The sequence below is a fragment of the Paramisgurnus dabryanus genome, chromosome 10, assembly GCF_030506205.2.
Source record: "Paramisgurnus dabryanus chromosome 10, PD_genome_1.1, whole genome shotgun sequence".
NCBI classification, from domain to species: domain Eukaryota; kingdom Metazoa; phylum Chordata; class Actinopteri; order Cypriniformes; family Cobitidae; genus Paramisgurnus; species Paramisgurnus dabryanus.
In genome coordinates this window covers 28,043,358-28,062,299 of record NC_133346.1, presented here as the reverse complement: position 1 = coordinate 28,062,299, position 18,942 = coordinate 28,043,358, and the positions used below count along the sequence as shown (strand labels likewise).

The 18,942-nt window shown below is 41.0% G+C and overlaps 1 protein-coding gene across 1 annotated transcript in view; it reads left to right on the top strand.

Moving 5' to 3' along the window:
* Window positions 1–9,852: 9,852 nt before the first annotated feature.
* musk (muscle, skeletal, receptor tyrosine kinase) overlaps window positions 9,853–18,942 on the top strand; it is a 34,211-nt gene continuing 25,121 nt past the window's right edge. The window contains exons 1-3 of the mRNA XM_065240578.2: window positions 9,853–10,044; window positions 14,639–14,765; window positions 18,759–18,910. Coding sequence (XP_065096650.1) covers window positions 9,975–10,044; window positions 14,639–14,765; window positions 18,759–18,910 — 349 coding nt within the window. The 5' untranslated portion in view covers window positions 9,853–9,974. The remainder of the gene's footprint in view (window positions 10,045–14,638; window positions 14,766–18,758; window positions 18,911–18,942) is intronic.

The window sequence follows — 18,942 nt, the reverse complement described above, 5'->3', positions numbered from 1 at the left end:
ACCTCACGGTGACGGTAAGAATATTGAGGAATCTTTAAGGTTAGGGGGTTTTAATTCTTCTCAAACTATTATTTCATAACAGTGGCGAGGCTACACACTCAAATTGACAGCTGGTCCACCAAGTCAAAAGAAACACAAAATATTTTATCGGGAAAGCAGAGGAAATCACGCATAAATGATAATAAATGATAGTCTCTTTAATACTAATCGCTCAAATACGCATCATTCAGAAATACTTAACTATTTATAGTAAGTTAACTTTTGCATGTGTTTTTTAAACCATGCAAATGTTAACATGCAAGCGATTTTAAACAATTTGAGCGCAAGATGTTAAAGTGAGCTGTTGTGTGTGCGCACAGACACTGACCATGCTCCTCCCAATCTTAGTTAAATGAATGTCATATTAATTATGGTTTATACTGATTACTCAGGGTATTAAGGTATTTCTTGTAACTGTTGAAATATAATATGTGGATAAAAATGTAACCAGTCCTACTCGCACCAGCCCTGAGCAGGATTCGAACCCCTCTAATCCAGCTTGAAAGTCGTACAGTCTAACAAGGTTAAAGGCCATGTCTAGAGGTTGGGTAGTGAGGTTTACTTTTACTGCATAGCTTTCACAGACAAGCTGGCCTCTGTTACAAAAATTAATAAAACAATTACGGAACCTTAACATACATGCCAGAATGCATTGCTTTTTTATGCTCATGACCGACATGCAACAATTTCTTGTTTATAATCATAATATTTATTAAAAAAAACATGCAAGGCATAAAATACTCTCCATATAACAATAAATAGGCTATATATGAAGAGTTTCGTTGCAAAACGAGATAACTCTGTTTTTTGTTTGTGCATTCCAATTAATATCAATTCAACTGCAGTTGGTTTGCTTTGATTTAAACCTTCATAACTTAAAAAATACAGCTAAGTAGCACCATAAAACAAAATAATAACATGATAACATAATAATAAACATGTTTTGACAAAAATGTTAAACACGGAGTTATCTCGTTTTGCAACGAAACACTTCATATGCCTACTTAGATGTCAGACTAAGTCAGTCTGTTTAATGGGAAACTTTTTTTACCTCTTTTTTGCTTTCCTCTGTCATCCTGCCAGTCCCCTGCATTAACGATGGTAGATTCTGTTTTGTCATTCTCAATAGTAGTATTTATTGGCTTTGTTTTTTGACAGTCCTCTATAATATGATGATATACTGGAATCCTTTTAATTTTTTATTTGGCTGTTTTTGTGGTGGTTGGCGACATTTGGAAAATCCGGACATGGATTAAAACAGGATCATGACATAACCTAGATGCGCTGTCACCTATTGTCACAGGAGAGGAAACTCTGACAGTAATACTCCATTCCTGAATTTACAGTTCCCTTTCAATACGGTTCACTTCGCATTGCGTCAGTTAGCTGACGCTATGGGGGAAACTCCTGTTTACTCCGTGACTGAAGCCTATTGGTTAACGTCTGTACAAAGTACAGACCAATGACGTTTGAACCCGCGCGCGGGAGGAACGCGTCCCTATATAAGCGCGGTTCAATCGTCAGGAGCTCATTATTTTTCTCCTTCAGCGCGAACCTCTCGCTGCTCCGAAGAAAAGAAGAAGCCTTACCTCGCCGTTGACAAAAGCCCTGCAGCGGAGTCCAGGCCTAGCGTCTTCCCCTGCCGTTTTCCGGCTGAGAACCGAAGATAGCAGAGTCCAGGTCTAGCGTCTTCCCCTGCCGCTTTCCGGCCGAGAACCGAAGATAGCCTTCGCTTGCCGTGGTACGAGCCCTGTGCAGCGGACACGCCTGACGAGATCTCCCCTGCGGCCGCCCGGTAAGATCAATATTTTTAATATAAAGCTATAAGCTAAAAGAGCAGGCGCTGTTGTAATAGCGTCCAGCACAGCGGCTCGGTGAGCCTCTCTGCTATGAATTTCCTCCGAGCGCGTTACCGGTCTGGCACCTCCCACGCCGGGACCGCGCTTATGCTTTGGTTGTCTTATCCATGTTTCGTGCTCCCCCTGCTATTCCTCTCTCGCCGGGATGAACACACGGCGAGCCATGAGACTAGATGGATGCATAGACAAGCACACACGGACTAACCCCCCCTGTGTTCTGTCACACCGCAACCGTTCATGCTTACAGAGTCCCTTCGCTCCTCTCAAATTCAGTGGCGAGATCTCTGGCACATATATTAATCCCCCGAGTGCATCGGGTGATACCGTCACGACGCATGGCTGTTCTGTCTGTGTTTCTGCTCCCCTCTGCCGTTCCTCTCTTGTTGAGATGAACAAGCGGGGAACCGTAGACCTGGATAGATGCATACGACAAGCAAACACGGGCGGTCTGCCCCTGTCTCTGTCATAGCACAGCCACTCGTGCTCCACGCTCGCGGAGTCCCTCGCTCCTTTCCCCACAGTGGTGAGGTCTCTTAACGGCTTAGCTAGCACGCGGTATTACGGCTCGCTGCCTCTAAATGCAGCTGTCCAGTGTTCAACGATTACAGAGCTTCATGCCCCTCCCCTCTGGAGCGGCGCGATCTCATTCGTCTGCTCGATAGGGCCGATTCGCCGCTATTGGAGCACCAAGAACACTCATTATAAGAGAGCTTCATGCCCCTCCCCTCCTGGAGCGGCACGATCTCATTCGTCTGCTCGATAAGGCGGACACGCCTCTATTGGAGCGCTAAAACACTTATTATAGAGCTTTACTGGCCTGAGCCGATCTCACTTCAGATAGCTCATTTTTCGTCTGCCTGGTAATTTCTCTCTGGTTTAGACGGAATCAGAGGCAGAACGAATTTGTTTATAATATACTGAGGCCCGAATACCTCCCTTTATTCAGTCCCGTCCTATATCAGTGCGCTGAATATTGGTACATTCTTATATATATATATACCCGGTTTTTCTGCCCTTTTAATAAACGGCAAAACCGCGGGCCTCACGGCAGACTTCCTCTCTGCGATGGGTTCAGTCTGACATTAAACCACCTAGACATACTGCTCTGCTCCGTGAGCCGTTCGGTCACCGTCACTACTGAGGCTTGTGCACCTGAACGGCTGAGCTCTGGTCTCCGCAGCACAGCTGCATCAACAGAGAACGAAACTGTCTGGGAGAAAAGGGGTTATGTCGCGCCTCGGCTGGACTGCCCTGTAATGTTTTCTGTGTGCTGTTTATCCAAACATACTGTGTAATACTGTCGGCTATGCAACCTCACTATAGTGGCGAACGGTATTTAATTCCTCTAAAAAGAGTAATTTCCGTGCTTACTATACTGTGTATTGACACCCACGGTTGTACGGTGTCTCTAAACACTTTATCGCCTTACTGACAAGCAATCAGTAATACGCACACACGGCCCGCTGTCCATAATTCTATCGACGCTAGCCGAAAAAACCCCGGTTTGGCCATATACTGTGTATTGACACCCCACGACTGTACGGTGTCTCTAACACCTTTCTGCCAAATTCGCTCGCAGCCCACCTCAGTTTCTCCGCTACGATGCTGATGGCGCAAACGAGCACGGTCTTACGGCTGTTATTCTCTCTTCCTAGAGGAAGGACAGCCTCAGACTTTTGCATGGCTCCAAGCGTTTGAATCGCGCCCTCTCCGGACGGCCACTCAAAGGCTTACAGCCAAGCGGTTTATGACGTTTTTCGGCCATATAGCTGATTTATATTAGCGGATCCGAAGACGCTCACACCTCCGCTCCAATACTCGGAGATATTAAGGGTAATATCAACCTCAAGTGAGCTTGCTACCCGCCACAATAAGTTTCAAAGCTTAAAGCGCGCGCACAGTCAGACGCGCGCGGCATCTCGTTTAAGACGGGCACACGTACCCCTCTAACGAGCCTCAGAAAGCTGAATATCGTGGCATTCTGTTCATAAGTCCACTTCAGTTTGACTAAGCAAAGGTCCCGCCCCGAGCTGACGGCCGGGAAGCTTGCTTAAGTTACACACGGCTGCATGAAGTGCTGTCATTACGAGCTAGCCCAGCAGTTGCTGTGGGTTGAACACGCTTTACGACGGCAATCAGCCTTCGGCGCGTGGAATGCCGTTTGTCTCATATAAATCACCTTGTACTGTGAATACGGTACATTATGAGGATGATTTAGCACTGCAGCACTCTCGACCGTGTTATTGTGATAATGCGGTCGGGCAATCTACGGTGGTTTCATTATTTACCGAACCAGACTGAGATCTCGCCCCCTGAACAAGCTGACGAGTCATCTCCTTTATAAACTCATTGCATCGCTTTATAAGCTATGTTCAATCAGAGTGATACGCATCTCATGCTTAAACTACCAATATTAACCCATTACGATGGGCGTGCGGAGATGGCATCCGTGGGACACGACCTACATTACGTGCCTTATGACACATTGACACAAGCTGCTAGGACCCCTTTCACGAGGCGTCCTTATGCAAAGTCTGATCCATTCTGTCTAGTGACATTTGAAAGTCAAAACCCCCCGCGAATCGCCGGTGGAACACTTTTCTCCTCACTACAGAGGCACGGCGGCTCTCTCCCCTACCTATATCTATGTGGCCGTGATAACAGCGAACCACGCTTTTACGACCGACCATTCATTTAATTCACAAGCCTGTCATCTCTCAGATGCGGACGGCGGCGGTAACCGCGAACCATGCTTTTACGGCTGGCCATTCACTTTATTCATAAGCCTGTCATTTCTCAGATGCGGACGGTGCCCGAGGCACAGCGCTCTGGAACTGTCCAAGGTCCTGTATGGCACATACGTCTGACGTACATCAGACGATCAGCTGTTCATCTGCGTCACAGATCACTCACTAGAGCACCTGTCAATACAGGCTATTTATGGATCGTTGACGTTATCACCTCCCGTGACAATTATGCTCACTTGTCTTAGAGCATGGGCATGGTCTTAGAGGTTTCTCATTTGACAATTGTGACACGGCCGGCTGGTCCCCGCCGTCCACGTTGTCAGTTTACAGCTTCGACATCCCTGCTTCGCGCACTACTGAGGTTTGTTGCATTAAAGGTGCGCCCATTAGCTCACCTGTATGCACGATATGGGTTTTAATTATATGCGTCCACCGTGCGCTTAGAGAAGCTCACATGTACACGCTATAACATTTTGGTATACAATAAGATGCGCTTGGGAAAGCTCACCTGTATACACAGCTGTGTTATGCTTTGTGACACATACATTGTTGTTCATCTGTGTACGTTCACGGTGCGTTGGGTGCCCACCGTTACGTTCATCAATCATATCTGTACACATTCACGGCGCGTTGTGTGCACTGATTTATCTATACGCATTCACGGTGCACTGAAGAGTTCACCGGTGTGCGCACAATTTATTATCAGAACACATGACGGCGCGCTCGAGAATCTTGCCGGCCTGTGCATTATAACACTCTGATTCATCTATATGCATTCACGATGTATTCAAGTGTTCACCTGTGCCCGTGCAATTTATAGTCAATACACATTTACGGCGCGCTTGGAAAGCTCACCGATCTGTGCACTATAATACTACCTATATGCATCCCGATGCGCTCGAGGGTGCACCGGGGTTCACACTATTGTGGTATCTGTATAATCCCACGCTACGAACCGTTCTGCCGCATATTATAGTCAGATCGGCCGTTCGTGAGCTTCGCAGATCACTCACTACGTATGTCTGTTGCTAACAGTGGTTATTTAGATGGATCGTTGAAACCATCGCACTGGCTCACGCCCCTCTATGAGCTATGTCCTATATAGAGCCCACTCTGTGCGAGTTTGGCTTCTTCATGAACTTGGTCTACAGGGGTATCTATATCTATATTTAATATCTGCTACGCGGCCGGCTGGTCTTCGCCGTCTACGTTGTCAGATTGTACAGCTTAGACGTCCCTGCCCTACGAGCGCAGGTTCTCTCGGCTCAATCATGCACGCTCATGCGTTTTATGTGTACACCACGGTGCGCTCAGCGAGCTCACCAACGTGACTCTGAATTTACTTATCTCGCACAGCCGCGGCGCGTACCTCGCCGTCTTGTGCTATGTTATGTGCCCCCGGTGCGTTTAAAACCCCACCGTGTGCGCGTCAACAATTTATATGGTGCTTACACATTTGCTTTTAAAGCTGTGAATATGCCGGGTATAGGGCCACACGCAGTGTCTCTCCGGTAAGGCACTTCAGTACGTTGTGTATGCACGGCGTGATGGGATTACGTTCCCCCATAGCGTCAGCTAACTGACGCAATGCGAAGTGAACCGTATTGAAAGGGAACGCTTAGGTTACTCACGTAACCCCGGTTCCCTGAAATAACGGGAACGAAGCATTGCGTCTCTTGCCGTGCTACAAACGTCTACGCAGCGAGTGTTATTCGGCTGCGCGCTTCAGTCGAATAATAATGAGCTCCTGACGATTGAACCGCGCTTATATAGGGACGCGTTCCTCCCGCGCGCGGGTTCAAACGTCATTGGTCTGTACTTTGTACAGACGTTAACCAATAGGCTTCAGTCACGGAGTAAACAGGAGTTTCCCCCATAGCGTCAGCTAACTGACGCAATGCTTCGTTCCCGTTATTTCAGGGAACCGGGGTTACGTGAGTAACCTAAGCGTTGTTTATAGTATTGCATGGCAGCCTTTTTAATTATATTAAATTACCTTTATTTAGGGTCTTTTATATGGCCGATTGATGATCATTGACTCTTTCCCCACTAGGTTTTTTTTTAAGTTGCCAGCCAGCACCAGCATTTTCCATGATTTTCACAAAAGTTTAATGCCTTCCAGAAAATGTTCTTCTTTAAATATAAACATACAATATATCAAATGAAAGAACAGACCCTTTGCTTTCAAACAAACAAAAAAAATGAATCACCTCTCAATTATGGATAGGTTTTATCAAAAACACACATTTTTGAGCAAAAAGCTGAGACAATTCCATTGTGAAGGACTTTTGACAGAGATCAGATTCAGAGCGTTCCTCAAAACATACATGCACAGGGTCGGACTGGGAACAAAATTCGGCCCTGGCAATTTCCTCGTGGAACGGCCCACCACTGGACCGACGACACCCCCCCACTCCACACACAAGCCCACCGATACCAAAATCGCCCCTCTAACCCAATGCTTTGATTTATTAAACATTTATATTAATTTCACAGTATAGTTAAAATTCAACCACCTCAAACTCTCTTTGCCATGAACAAAGCTGACACTGTTTGTCGAAGCACCACAAAAACACTTTACTATTTTTGCACTGTTATATGAAGCAATACTTGTGTAGATGACCCTTTTTATCAAACTCTATTGAATACAATAATATGTAAAGTATATTAATGATAGACAGTGCAGGTCTATAGATTATAAATAGGTCTATAGATTATAAATGTGACCGGTGTTATAATGGTTTATGTAGCTTCTTCACTTGATATTAGATAGAGCAGAAGCAGTAAAAGTGCCTCTCTTTCTATTTCTCTCTTGCAGATTAAAAGATTACCATCTCTTATATCTAAAATGTTTGCTCAGAAAGCAAAGATGGTTAATTAATAATATTTATAAAAATATAAGAAAGAAAGTGCATTGTGACTTTCAAAACAAGAGCCAGTTGTTATAGCCATAGAAACCAGAGCTTTAACGCATTAGCGCCGACTGGTCGATCAGACCCAGGACCCGAAGTAGCATAATTAAACTGGGACCGACCGAGACCCAACTGCCCCTTTAAAACATAGACCCGGAACTGTACGGGTCCTCTGTGAAGACCTCTAATGCATACAACTCTGCTCAAGTTCAGAAACATGGACACAACGTGACACTGAGCTTGCCTCGGCTCGCACCCAATTCATAGAGAAACAGAGAGCACGCGAACACATACCGAATTCGTTGGAAGAGACACTTGCTCATTATCAAATAGTGTCATTATCACGGAAGAACAAAAAAAAGTTATGCCAGATATATTTGGGCGGTTGTTAATATACCTGGGCGACTTTTTCTCGCGGATCTTCTCCGCTCCCCCTTTCTTCTTTTTGGAGCCTCTGCTGTCCATAATGATTTTTCTTAAGTGCAAGGCTAAATGATGCGCTATCATCACTGTATATTTCCACATAAACCCAGCGGCTGCTTGGACAAATCCATTTGAGGGGTGGGGCATGGGTGCGCGATCGTAACACACACTGAACCTGTCACGAAGAAGCCGAAAATATTTTCCTATCACCCGCCCCCAAAGCCAAATGCAACTGCATTTATACATGACGGGCCGAAAATAAATAACTTAAACATTTTGGCATGAAAAAAAAAATCTCGGAGGCCACCTGCCCACATGTCGAGCGGCCCACCGGGCATTTGCCCGGTTGTACAGATTACCAGTCCGAGCCTGTACATGCACATACAGCTGTTTGCCCTAGGGCGATACATCCGGGTTTTATAAGTTGTGGCAGCCACCTGGTGGATAATAGTGGTATTACAGATTGCTGGAAATTCTCGTCATTGGCAAGGAAGCGTTTTCTAATATATTTGTCCAGTAAACTCATCAATGGCGAGGAAAGAGTTTATTATGGGGGGATGCTTTTTGTCCCCACCTGTGATAAAAAATTATTCATATCAGACATAAATACCAGAGGTGGGGAAAATCCTGCCACCCCCAAAGCAAAACGCACCATGGTGTGGAGACATATAGACTCTGAGCAGTGTTAATTTAACACGGGCATTTTGCGGTGTACAGGGTCATTTTGATGTCAGACTGCGATGTAGTCTCTTGGAGACACTGTTTGCTTCACTCATATTGTATTGCTGAATGCTCAATGACCCAGCACTCGCTGTAATGTTGCAGTGTTTGCCAAAACACAGGGTGACACTGAGGAATCACAGCTGTCTTCAGTATTACACAGCATCCTGTGACAGTAACTTTATCATTACAATGAATCTCATATTCTGACATTCCTCAGCAGTACTGGATTCTTGGAAAATGTGTTACACAATTTGTTATTGGTTTACACAAAGACAAGCATTCATATCTTGAAATTGTTTATGTCATCAAGTAATGTCATCGATTTAACCAACCCACTATTCAGAAACTCAGAGTCAGCAGAAACCTGAAATCTGATTTTTTATAACTTGCGCAGATATAATGGGAACAAATATGTCCCCAAAAGAAATAAATGCACTGAATCCACTTTTATTTAAGATGCTTTTTCTAATATTTTGGGCCCACTGACACAATTCTCTGAAAAGCTGTCAAAACTAGCTGACGTTACTTCAGAAGTGATATTTTAGCAATTTTAATCACAGGTAGATTTTTCCCAAAAAGACTACTTAAAGAAGATGGGACACATACAGCCACTTTGGGCAACGTAAGTCTCGGGCTTAAAATAAATCAGTACATAAGGGCCAGTGAGCAACAGGTGGGTCATTCCATACAAAGGCGGCTTAAATGCAAATGCTGTGACTGTCATGCTATTGCTATGAGTGAGGGAGGGCTACTGTGGGTTTCTGAATACTGTCCAACTTACGAAGAAAACACAACTTCTTAATCTGCCTTTAACAGCAAAGGTAAACAATAAATCATTGGCCCAACTGAATAATTTTGTCTTTAAGTCATAATTCAAATTATGATTCATCATGATTCAGTGCAGAAGGATTTGGGTAAAATGATCAAACAGTGTTATGTTATATTATATTAAATTATATTTTATTATATTATATTATATCAGACCAAACAATAACACATTATGCTAAACAATAGTGCTTCCATATTTATTCATGATTCTCCGTATTTTATAGACTCTCTGTATCTCTGTATTCCCCTCATATTACTGTAAGGATATCTAGCAGCTGGCCCTGTCTATCTTTAGCAAACACATGAACAGAGACACTGACTGACTGTAGGGGCTGTCTACTTCATACACGCTTTACTGCAGAAAGGTTACATCCGAACTTTGTAATGACGCTCGCAAATGGATTTTAAAGCTGATTGAAGCAGAACAATCTGTGGTGAACATCATGGCCTTTAAAAACATTCCAGTAATAGTCTTTATGACATATTTGAGCCTGATTGAAGGGCTACAGAGAGGTGAGTCTCAGCATGTCATTATTGATAACTAACTTATGTTGACTTTGCTGTGCAGCCACTAACCACAGCGCATGCACAACTACAGTTAACCAAGACTGTTGGATTTAAAGTTGCTGACAATCTGCACACACAGTGTGTATTACTGTATATAAAAAAGAGACTTTTTTCACAGTGCCTTAAGTGGCACAAGTGATTATACGAGAATTTGTATGTATTGGGTAAGAATTGGTATATTCATATGAATGTGGAGAAAGTAAATCATACAAAAACATATGACATAACGAAATCTCATCCCTGACCCCAACGTCACAGAGACGAATGCAAATCGTACAAAATTTACAAATGTGGTCATACGAATTAGACAGCTCGTTAATTACGTATGAATTGCCATGAGATTGCATTAAGTGTTCATAGGAGAAAAGCTCACAAATCACAATCGTATAATAATTTGCAGTAATGTGTTACAGTATGTGTCAAAGTCAAGAATCATTGACAGATGGGTTCATTTTATTTGATAAGATTTATAGCGTGATGATACATACAATCCTTAACTCATACTTGTGACTCTTGCTAAACCCAAAGGCATTGTGACCTCAGTGCTCAATATCTTCCAACTGGAAATGTTTGTGATGGTTTTGGGAGCTATCACAAGCTTTCACACAGCCCCAGATGCGAAAGATACAGTGTAAGCCAAGATTTCGGTCTATATCTTGACACAAAAATTTTATATGTTGTATAAAAATAGGCCTAAAACTTGTAATATATGAAGAGTTTTGTTGCAAAAAGAGATAAATCCATTTTTAACATATTTGTCAAAACATGTTTATTATTATGTTATCATGTTATTATTTTGTTTTATGGTGCTACTTAGCTGTATTTTTTAAGTTATGAAGGTTTTGATATTAATTGGAATGCACAACCAAAAAAGGTTATCTTGTTTTGCAACGAAACTCTTCATATACATATACTATACTGTATAGGCGGTACAGTAAAACAGCCAAATCCCCCCCCCCAAAAAATACAATGCAAGTAACCAAATAATAATCTGCTTTCAGGAAGGAGGACAAAATGTGTCGCTGCATATATAGCCTATATTTTGTTGTTGACATCAAATGTCTTACAGATCAAACTTTATGATATTTTATTTGTTGAAGCTATAGCTAAATTAGACATTTGCTAACATATTGTAAACCAAACAATGTAAAGAAAAAACAAAATACAAGCAGGTTTACAATAACTACATGGGCTATTTTCAATACCGTTTTAGGTTGCCACTCAATGTCCAAAGTAAAATATGAATCCTGAAACAAAATCTGAACGCTGCTCTAAATCATTCTGTCAATACATGATGCCAAAATGGTATCAGATGTTGAGGTATAAATTTGACATTGACGTACACATCACTTAAATCTAATAAAAAGCGTTTGTAGCGGTTCTCCTCATCATCTGACAAGCAATAAAGATTAATGTTCCTTCTAACACTTGGCATACACTACATCCTTTCTGTTATCAAAGCAAATGTCATGCAGTTAGAGAAGACTATATAGCATTGAAAATTCAATGTGATGTAATAACACAAGAGTACACAGCTAAAAATCATTTAAGACTTAATGAGTAATGAGTGTCATTGCATGAGGTGGCAAGATATTAAGTCAAGCGGCATGTGCAAACAAATGACTAAAGCTTTTAGACAGATCTAGTTTTTGTGATCTAATGGATTCAACAGTACCTTTAAGTGGTTTAATATTCTTTAAAGTGACACTGTACGTACCAGCTATGTGTTTTCAACATTTTAAGGAGCAAGTTGATACAACTTTACTCATTTAAGGAGAGAGATGTCACTACAGCAATTGCAATAATCAACTTGTTTCTTCGTTTTAAAGCTGGTAAAGAGATTTGGCATGCATAAAAGTAGCATCTTAACTTGAGCTGTCGCTAACAGGTCTGGGACGATGATGTCCTTGGAAGCTCCTGTGAGAAACAGGTGATATATCCGCTGTTTCACATGTCGGAGTGCTAATGCATCCCTGTGAGAAAACGCAGCTGAAAGCAAACTAGTTTTGCAGGGTCATGGTGTAAAAGAATTAGAATCTATTTTCTCTATCTGCCTCTCGGTCTGACTATACTTGTTTTGGGCACTTATAGTTAGACTATGTTAAACCAGCAGACACCAGTACAACTTTTTAGAATAGTTTAACCTGGGCTTTTATTCGAGCCATTTGATTAAACCCTCCGTGTTTAACAAAAGAAGCCTTTTGATTTATTCAAGCTACAACTTTTTTGTAATATAGTCAAAATATTTACATTTAGGAATTTAGCAGACGCTTTTATCTGAAGTGATTTGTCATAGGGAGGCAATATTAGAACAAGTGCTTTTACCCAGTTACAAGTTTTCACCCACTTTTCTGATACAATACCTGTTGAGAGAAAGAAAGAGTTAGTAAATGTTTATTTTTTTATTTAAGATAGAAGAGGTGAGTATTTAGTTTTTTTTTGTTCCAGATAAGGATTTAATGTGTTTTGAAGCTTTAAACTGAATGGTTCAAGGTCACAAAGAAATACCCATCGCATCTTCGCAACCACTGTTTGAATGAGCACAATAGAAACATTCAGTTATTGACTTAGCCTGTAGCTTCATTTATAGTACACTGAACCTGAATATAGCATGTGTCACGTGTTTGTGTTTGACATAGGATCTATAGCATGATAATTACATTAAAGAGCAAAGTATGGGGCATCCATTTTTGGTCCAGTTAAATCTGAATATGTAAGAGCTTAAGATCATGAAAGGGGAGATTTGCAAACTAATACAGGGTCTTCTTGGAAATTTTGCCTACAGCAAAGCTAAAGTTACTCTTTTTGTCTCATTTCAATTTGCGAAGACTTCTAATAGAACAGAATGGAAAATATCTGTTACAAAAGTTAGTACAAAGTGTTAGTAGAAAAGAGCAACCCAGGCTCACTCGCTACATCCCTCTGCCTACATTTTTGCATAACCTAAAATACGTGGCTCCAGGTATCTCTGGATCTTTCCATGGAATGTCCACTAGAGGCCTTTGGTGCATGATCTCTGAAAGCCAATGTTGACATTTGATATCACATAAACAAACACGCACCTACCCTAATAGAATCTTTTTTTTTAATCATACACCCCACCTTTGAGTAGATTGTACTTTGTGCCATTTGTACTTACATTATTTATAGTCATATGCATGCAAACGCGCGCCATGCCTAAGCGACTTATGGTGTCCTTGTGGTTTGTTTTAATTAAACGCAGCTGACTAAAACTTACAGATGTATTTTGATCATTAATTACTGTTCCTTTTGTAAGTCACCACTATGCTTCCTGTAAACAACAAGTTATTGATATACCTCGTCGGAACACAATCAATCCTGACAGTAAAGACATCAGGCGTTTATCAGAAGATTATACGCTTTTTAACCTTGAATGAATCCACATTGAAAGGAAGAAAAAACAAGTGCCTTTAGTGGACACTCCGATCCAAAGATGCAGCGATGTATACCAGGGTCAACTTATTTTAGGTTGTGCAGTAATGTACGTAATTTCAATGAGCCTTTGGGAAATGAGAAAAGAGTGGAGTTTTCTAATGTACCTGTGCCAGACTAAATAATAAAACTTCAGTTAAAAGAGTTATTTGATGGATACATTCTTCCTAAAGGGGAAGTGTAAAAACAGACTTTGAATTTTATAGTGCGTATTTAATGCAGTTAAATGACTCTCCGCACAAACATTATGTAATTTTAAATACAAACATTTGTGGACCGCTAAAATTGACGTCCAGAGAAACACGCTGCAACATTTAGATAATTATTTTCAAATGGTTGGTCTATATGTCAAACAACTATTTTCTGTGTACATGGTTTCTTATGTGGCATCTGAAATGAAACTCCATAAGTGATTGATTTGAAACATTTAAACTGTGTCTTTTATGTGAAGAGGATGAGGATTTGACGTTGCTATGCTAATGATGCGATGGTAGTAAACGAACAGAAGGTAACTGTACCATTGTGCTATCATACTGTAGTACTTATAAATATGTAAATATATTTATATTGTATGATAATAGCCTGACACCGAATGGTATCACATTGTAAAAAGCATTGTAATTTGAAAGTATTGTCTGCAGTCTTCCTCTAATCACTATCATGAGGTGTTACTTATCAGTTTATTTATTGATATATAACCATTCTTGTAGCTCAGTTGTTGGGGCATTGTGTTGACGAGGTCATGGGTTCATCCCCATGGAACACACATACTGATAAATTTATAGCTTGAATACAAGTCACTGTAGTTAAACATCTGCCAAATCCATAAATGTAGATAACATCAAGTCTGATCTGGCAGCAGTGAATTCACACTGTTGCTTCCATTAGAAACTCCTTGTGTCAATTATTTGTGCTATGGTGAGGAGAGTTCAGAATGCAAACTGTTATGTTGATGAAAGGTGGTTTCAAAACAGTTACAATTTAAGCTGTCTTTGTGACTTAACTAAAACTAATTTTAAGATTAGTGTAAGTGTATAATAAAACGTTTTACAATAAAAATAAGAAAATCTTCTCTGCTTCATTTCAGCTCCTAGGATCACAACATTGCTTGAGACAATGGATTTGCCTCTGGATCAGAACGCTACATTCATCTGTGAGGTTGATTCATACCCTCAAGCTGATATAACATGGACACGAAATAATTATCAGATACAGTAAGAAATCCCTTTTTTTATTATTTTAGGCACTAAAATCACAAATGAAATCTCCTAAAATCTAATTTCTTTGTTTTGGTCTGCAATAAGTATTAATGGAAAGTCACAAAAAGTCTCCTTTTAGATTTTTCTTCTGAGAAAGCGACCTCAGTATTATTGCATGACAGAGTTTCTTTTAAAGGTCTTAAACTGTGCTCAGATTTGACAGGACAATAAATTAGGCGACCAAAAGTCAAAGATTTGGTCTGAGCTGTAGGGCACTTGGCTACAGACATGATGTTGGCTTATAAAGACAGGGCCGGCGCCACGAGGGGGCGTGAGGGGGCGTCGCCCCCTCACTGGCACTATCCCGCCCCCTCAGATCACCATTAATGTTGAATGGGATTTTAATGATAAAATGCGCTATTTAAAAATCACGTTTGCCTTGTGTATTGTCTTCCTAAAGGGAATTTTAAAGTCTAATTATTTAACAAAACAAAAAAACAAGTGTGCATGTATTCTACCGTGACACACGCCCACTCATGTATAGCCTATAGGCTTGTTCGAATTCATCAGGCGAAGACGTCAAAATGCCGCGAGAGCGAGACGAAACGACACTTAGTATGATTTCTCGAATCGTTCTCGCGGTACTTTGACGTCATGTGGTTGTTGGTTCTTGCAGCCGCGCCTGAAGTTGAACAAGTTTGTGTTGACGGCTTGAGGCACACCGACAATGAGCCCGCGTTCTGAGTCTCAGAGGGAAATCAAGATGTCGAAGTGGGAAATTATATAAAAATTTACAGACAGGAGTGTGAGAGTGACCTGGGCCTGCCTGTAGCAATGGATATATGGAAAATAGCATTGGAAGTTCTACAAACCGGACTCCGGATTGTCACACATCAATTAATGCCGTGGCGTGGATGAATTATCGAAGCATTTCAGGTGCAAAGATCCAAATATTCGGCTGTCATTAAGTCAATTCGGGCACCATGAACTTCAGCCAGACTGTACATAGTTTTGAAAAGTTCAGATGTTCATGTTCTTCAGCATCCTTGCAAGTCAACGTACAACCAACAGCCTATTATTGTTCTGCATTTAACGTTAAAGGTAAGCCTGTACGATCTCTCTCTCTCACACACCTGTTTATCAGGAGTAAATAGATAAAAAACAGACATTGTTAAATTTATAATTAACGAATTTGAATTAGCCTATCCTACAGCATAGCTGTATATGTAAACGAGTTATTGCCATTTTGCTATTGTGGTTCTCTAGCTGCTTAATCGCTAGCTTGGTGCATTACTTGTGGCAGTTAAAATAACTACGTTAACTTATATGATCAAATTGAACCAAAATGTTGATAAAATGTTGCGTTTGGACCGTTTTTGGGCTGAAAACCATCAACTCTATTTGCCAACACTGCCCCCCACCATTACGTAAAATGTATTTCTACCTCTGGGTCTGAACTTCAAATGAGTAGTGTTGTGCTAATATGTGACGTTAGGTATGCGTTTTTTTGTTGTTGTTATATTGTTCAGAGCTCTGTACGTTGCTCACTATAGCTGTAGTTTTTGTGGTTGTATTACAGAGATGTTTGTTTATAACACTTTAAAACTTAATGTACCAAACCTATGTATTTTCTAGCTGGGGGAATTATATGCATTCATGTGATCGCCCCCTCTGGTATTTTAGACGCCCCCTCATCAGCGCTCGGCTGGCGCCGGCACTGTATAAAGATCTGGGTTTAAGTCTGTCCCGGGTCATGTTCTGATTCCACGCCTTCTCTCTATCGCACCCTACTCTCCTGTCTATACTTCACTTTCCTACAAAAATAAAGGCGAAAGAGCCTGTAAATTATGTAAATTAAAAGGTTAAAGATTTACATTTTCTCATGTAAGTTCTTTCAAGAACAAATAATCAGAGTTATACTCTTTAGTGCCAAAACAGTCCTACATTCGAAGGCAACATTGTAAGAGAGAAAAACAGAACCCTATACTTTTAGTACTAATTTGAAACTTGGAACTAATTTGTTTCTGTCGAGCTCACTGTAGAGCTTACTTGGTAATTCTCAAAGTGTGGTCCGCCAAGCCCCCCCAGTGGTCCGCCAAAAGATGACATAAATTAGGCAAGTGTTTATACCAGGGCTATTCAATTGGCGGCCCGCGGGTCAGACCCGGCCCCCAAGGTAATTTGATCCGTCCCTTTATGTAGTCTGTAAAAAAGACATCTCTAGAATAAATTTAGTAAGTTAGACAACGGGCCCTACAGTTACGAGTTGATGCGCGTGCGTCTGTTTCATACAGCATGAGCTGCAGAGCGCGAGTCACGTGACTGGTGCGAGCAGCTGTGTCACGTGTTTATATTCGCGCTTTGGTCCACAAGTTCAACGCGATCACCTCCCCCGCTCGCGCCCGCGTCTCAAGACGCGATAGCTGACTGTGGTGAGTTAAGAGACCGGACTCTATGGCTGTTTTAACTTTATTTGTTGTATTTCCAGCTTTAAAACACTGCCTTTTCCGACAATTGTTGTCTGATAAGTCTGCTCAATTATGACTTGCTTATCAACAATGACATTTACGTTACATGTCGTAATAAATGAAACTGCAGTTTTTCCAAAATTCAAAGCATCGTTCTCACACAATAATGCAATTTAAACGAGTAACAGTTCATTTGCACCACTGTATGCGTATCGTGCTGACAAACATACACCTGATTTCACTGCTCTTGCGAAATCTAAAAACATATTCTGTCTTATTAGAAGCTAGCCTAATGTTTGCCAATTATTAAGATGGCTGTTGTTGTTGAAATAGGGCTACTGTAATAATTAGCTTTGACAAAAAACTGCATGAAACAATGTTATGTTCCATGTTATAAACTTTTTTGATATGTGCACTGAAGTGAGTAAATGAGTTAAATTCTCAATGAGTGTGATATGGATCTTATTTACCTATGCAAATGTAGAATAAAGCTTAATGTCAAGCATAAACTGAAAGCAGCTAAAATCCACAGATCTATTAGTTTTGTAATGTACTAGTTTTTGTTTCATGTGTAAAATCCCTGTAATTTCAGTGATTTTGGACATTAAGGGGAATTTTTTTTCAGCATTATATTGTTACCATAGATACAACCATAAACTTCACATACCCACCACCTCAGTTTTAAATTAATGGCTCTTTGGAATGACATTAAGTGGGACCTAGGCTGTTACAGTATGATTAATTGCAGTTTTTTTCACATGTGCAGTTTGTTGTTCATATTAAGCTGCAACTCATTTTACATTTACTTTTTCAAATTAAATAAAATTCATATAATAATTTCTGAACATAGCATTTCATTTGTGTTTAAAAAATTAGTTTTTGACAACAGTTGCATATTAAACTTAAATTTAGCTTATCCTTCCTATTTTGTTGTTTTTTGGGGGGCGTGTTACGCCGCATTCACACGGGGCGTAAGCGTTGACGCTTCCCATTCACTTTTAATGGGTGACGTCAAGCGTTGGCGAACTGAATTGTGGATCCGTCGGCGCCGCGTCAGTGCCGTTGCTCGCGGCAGAAGTTGAACATTTCTCAACTTTTCAAGCGGCAACACGTGCGTCCGCCAATCATATCGCCTTATGCAAATAACCTAGGCAGAGCCAGCCAATTACGTTTATGGAAGACCGGAGCTTGTGTTGCGGCCACAGTGATTGGCTGTTGGCCACGCTTCAGACAAGCCTTCCGTTAAGCGTTAACGCTGACGGACCGTGTGAATGCGGCGTTAGAGTCAGATTCTGTTAGGTGGTCCTCAGAAAAATATTGGAAGATGAAGTGGTCCTTGGGCTGAAGAAGTTTGAGAAACACTGCTGTAGAGCATTTTATAAGCAGTGCAAAGGTCATGAGTTTAATCCCAGGGAATATACATACTGATAAAATGTATAACTTGAATGCACTATGTTCTAACCAATTTTATTGTTTATTCAAACAGAATTCCTCATTTGTTGTAAAGTTAGATTAAACATTTAGTATTTGATTATTGCAGGTATTACAATTCCAGATACGTAATACGTGAAAATGGCCAAATGCTGATTATCCCCAATGTCAAGGATTTAGATAATGGAGAGTACTGCTGCACTGCTAACAATGGGGTTGGAGAACCAGCCAAGAGCTGTGGAGCTTTACAACTCAAGATGAGTATGTCTTGACTCATGATGACCAATAACTAT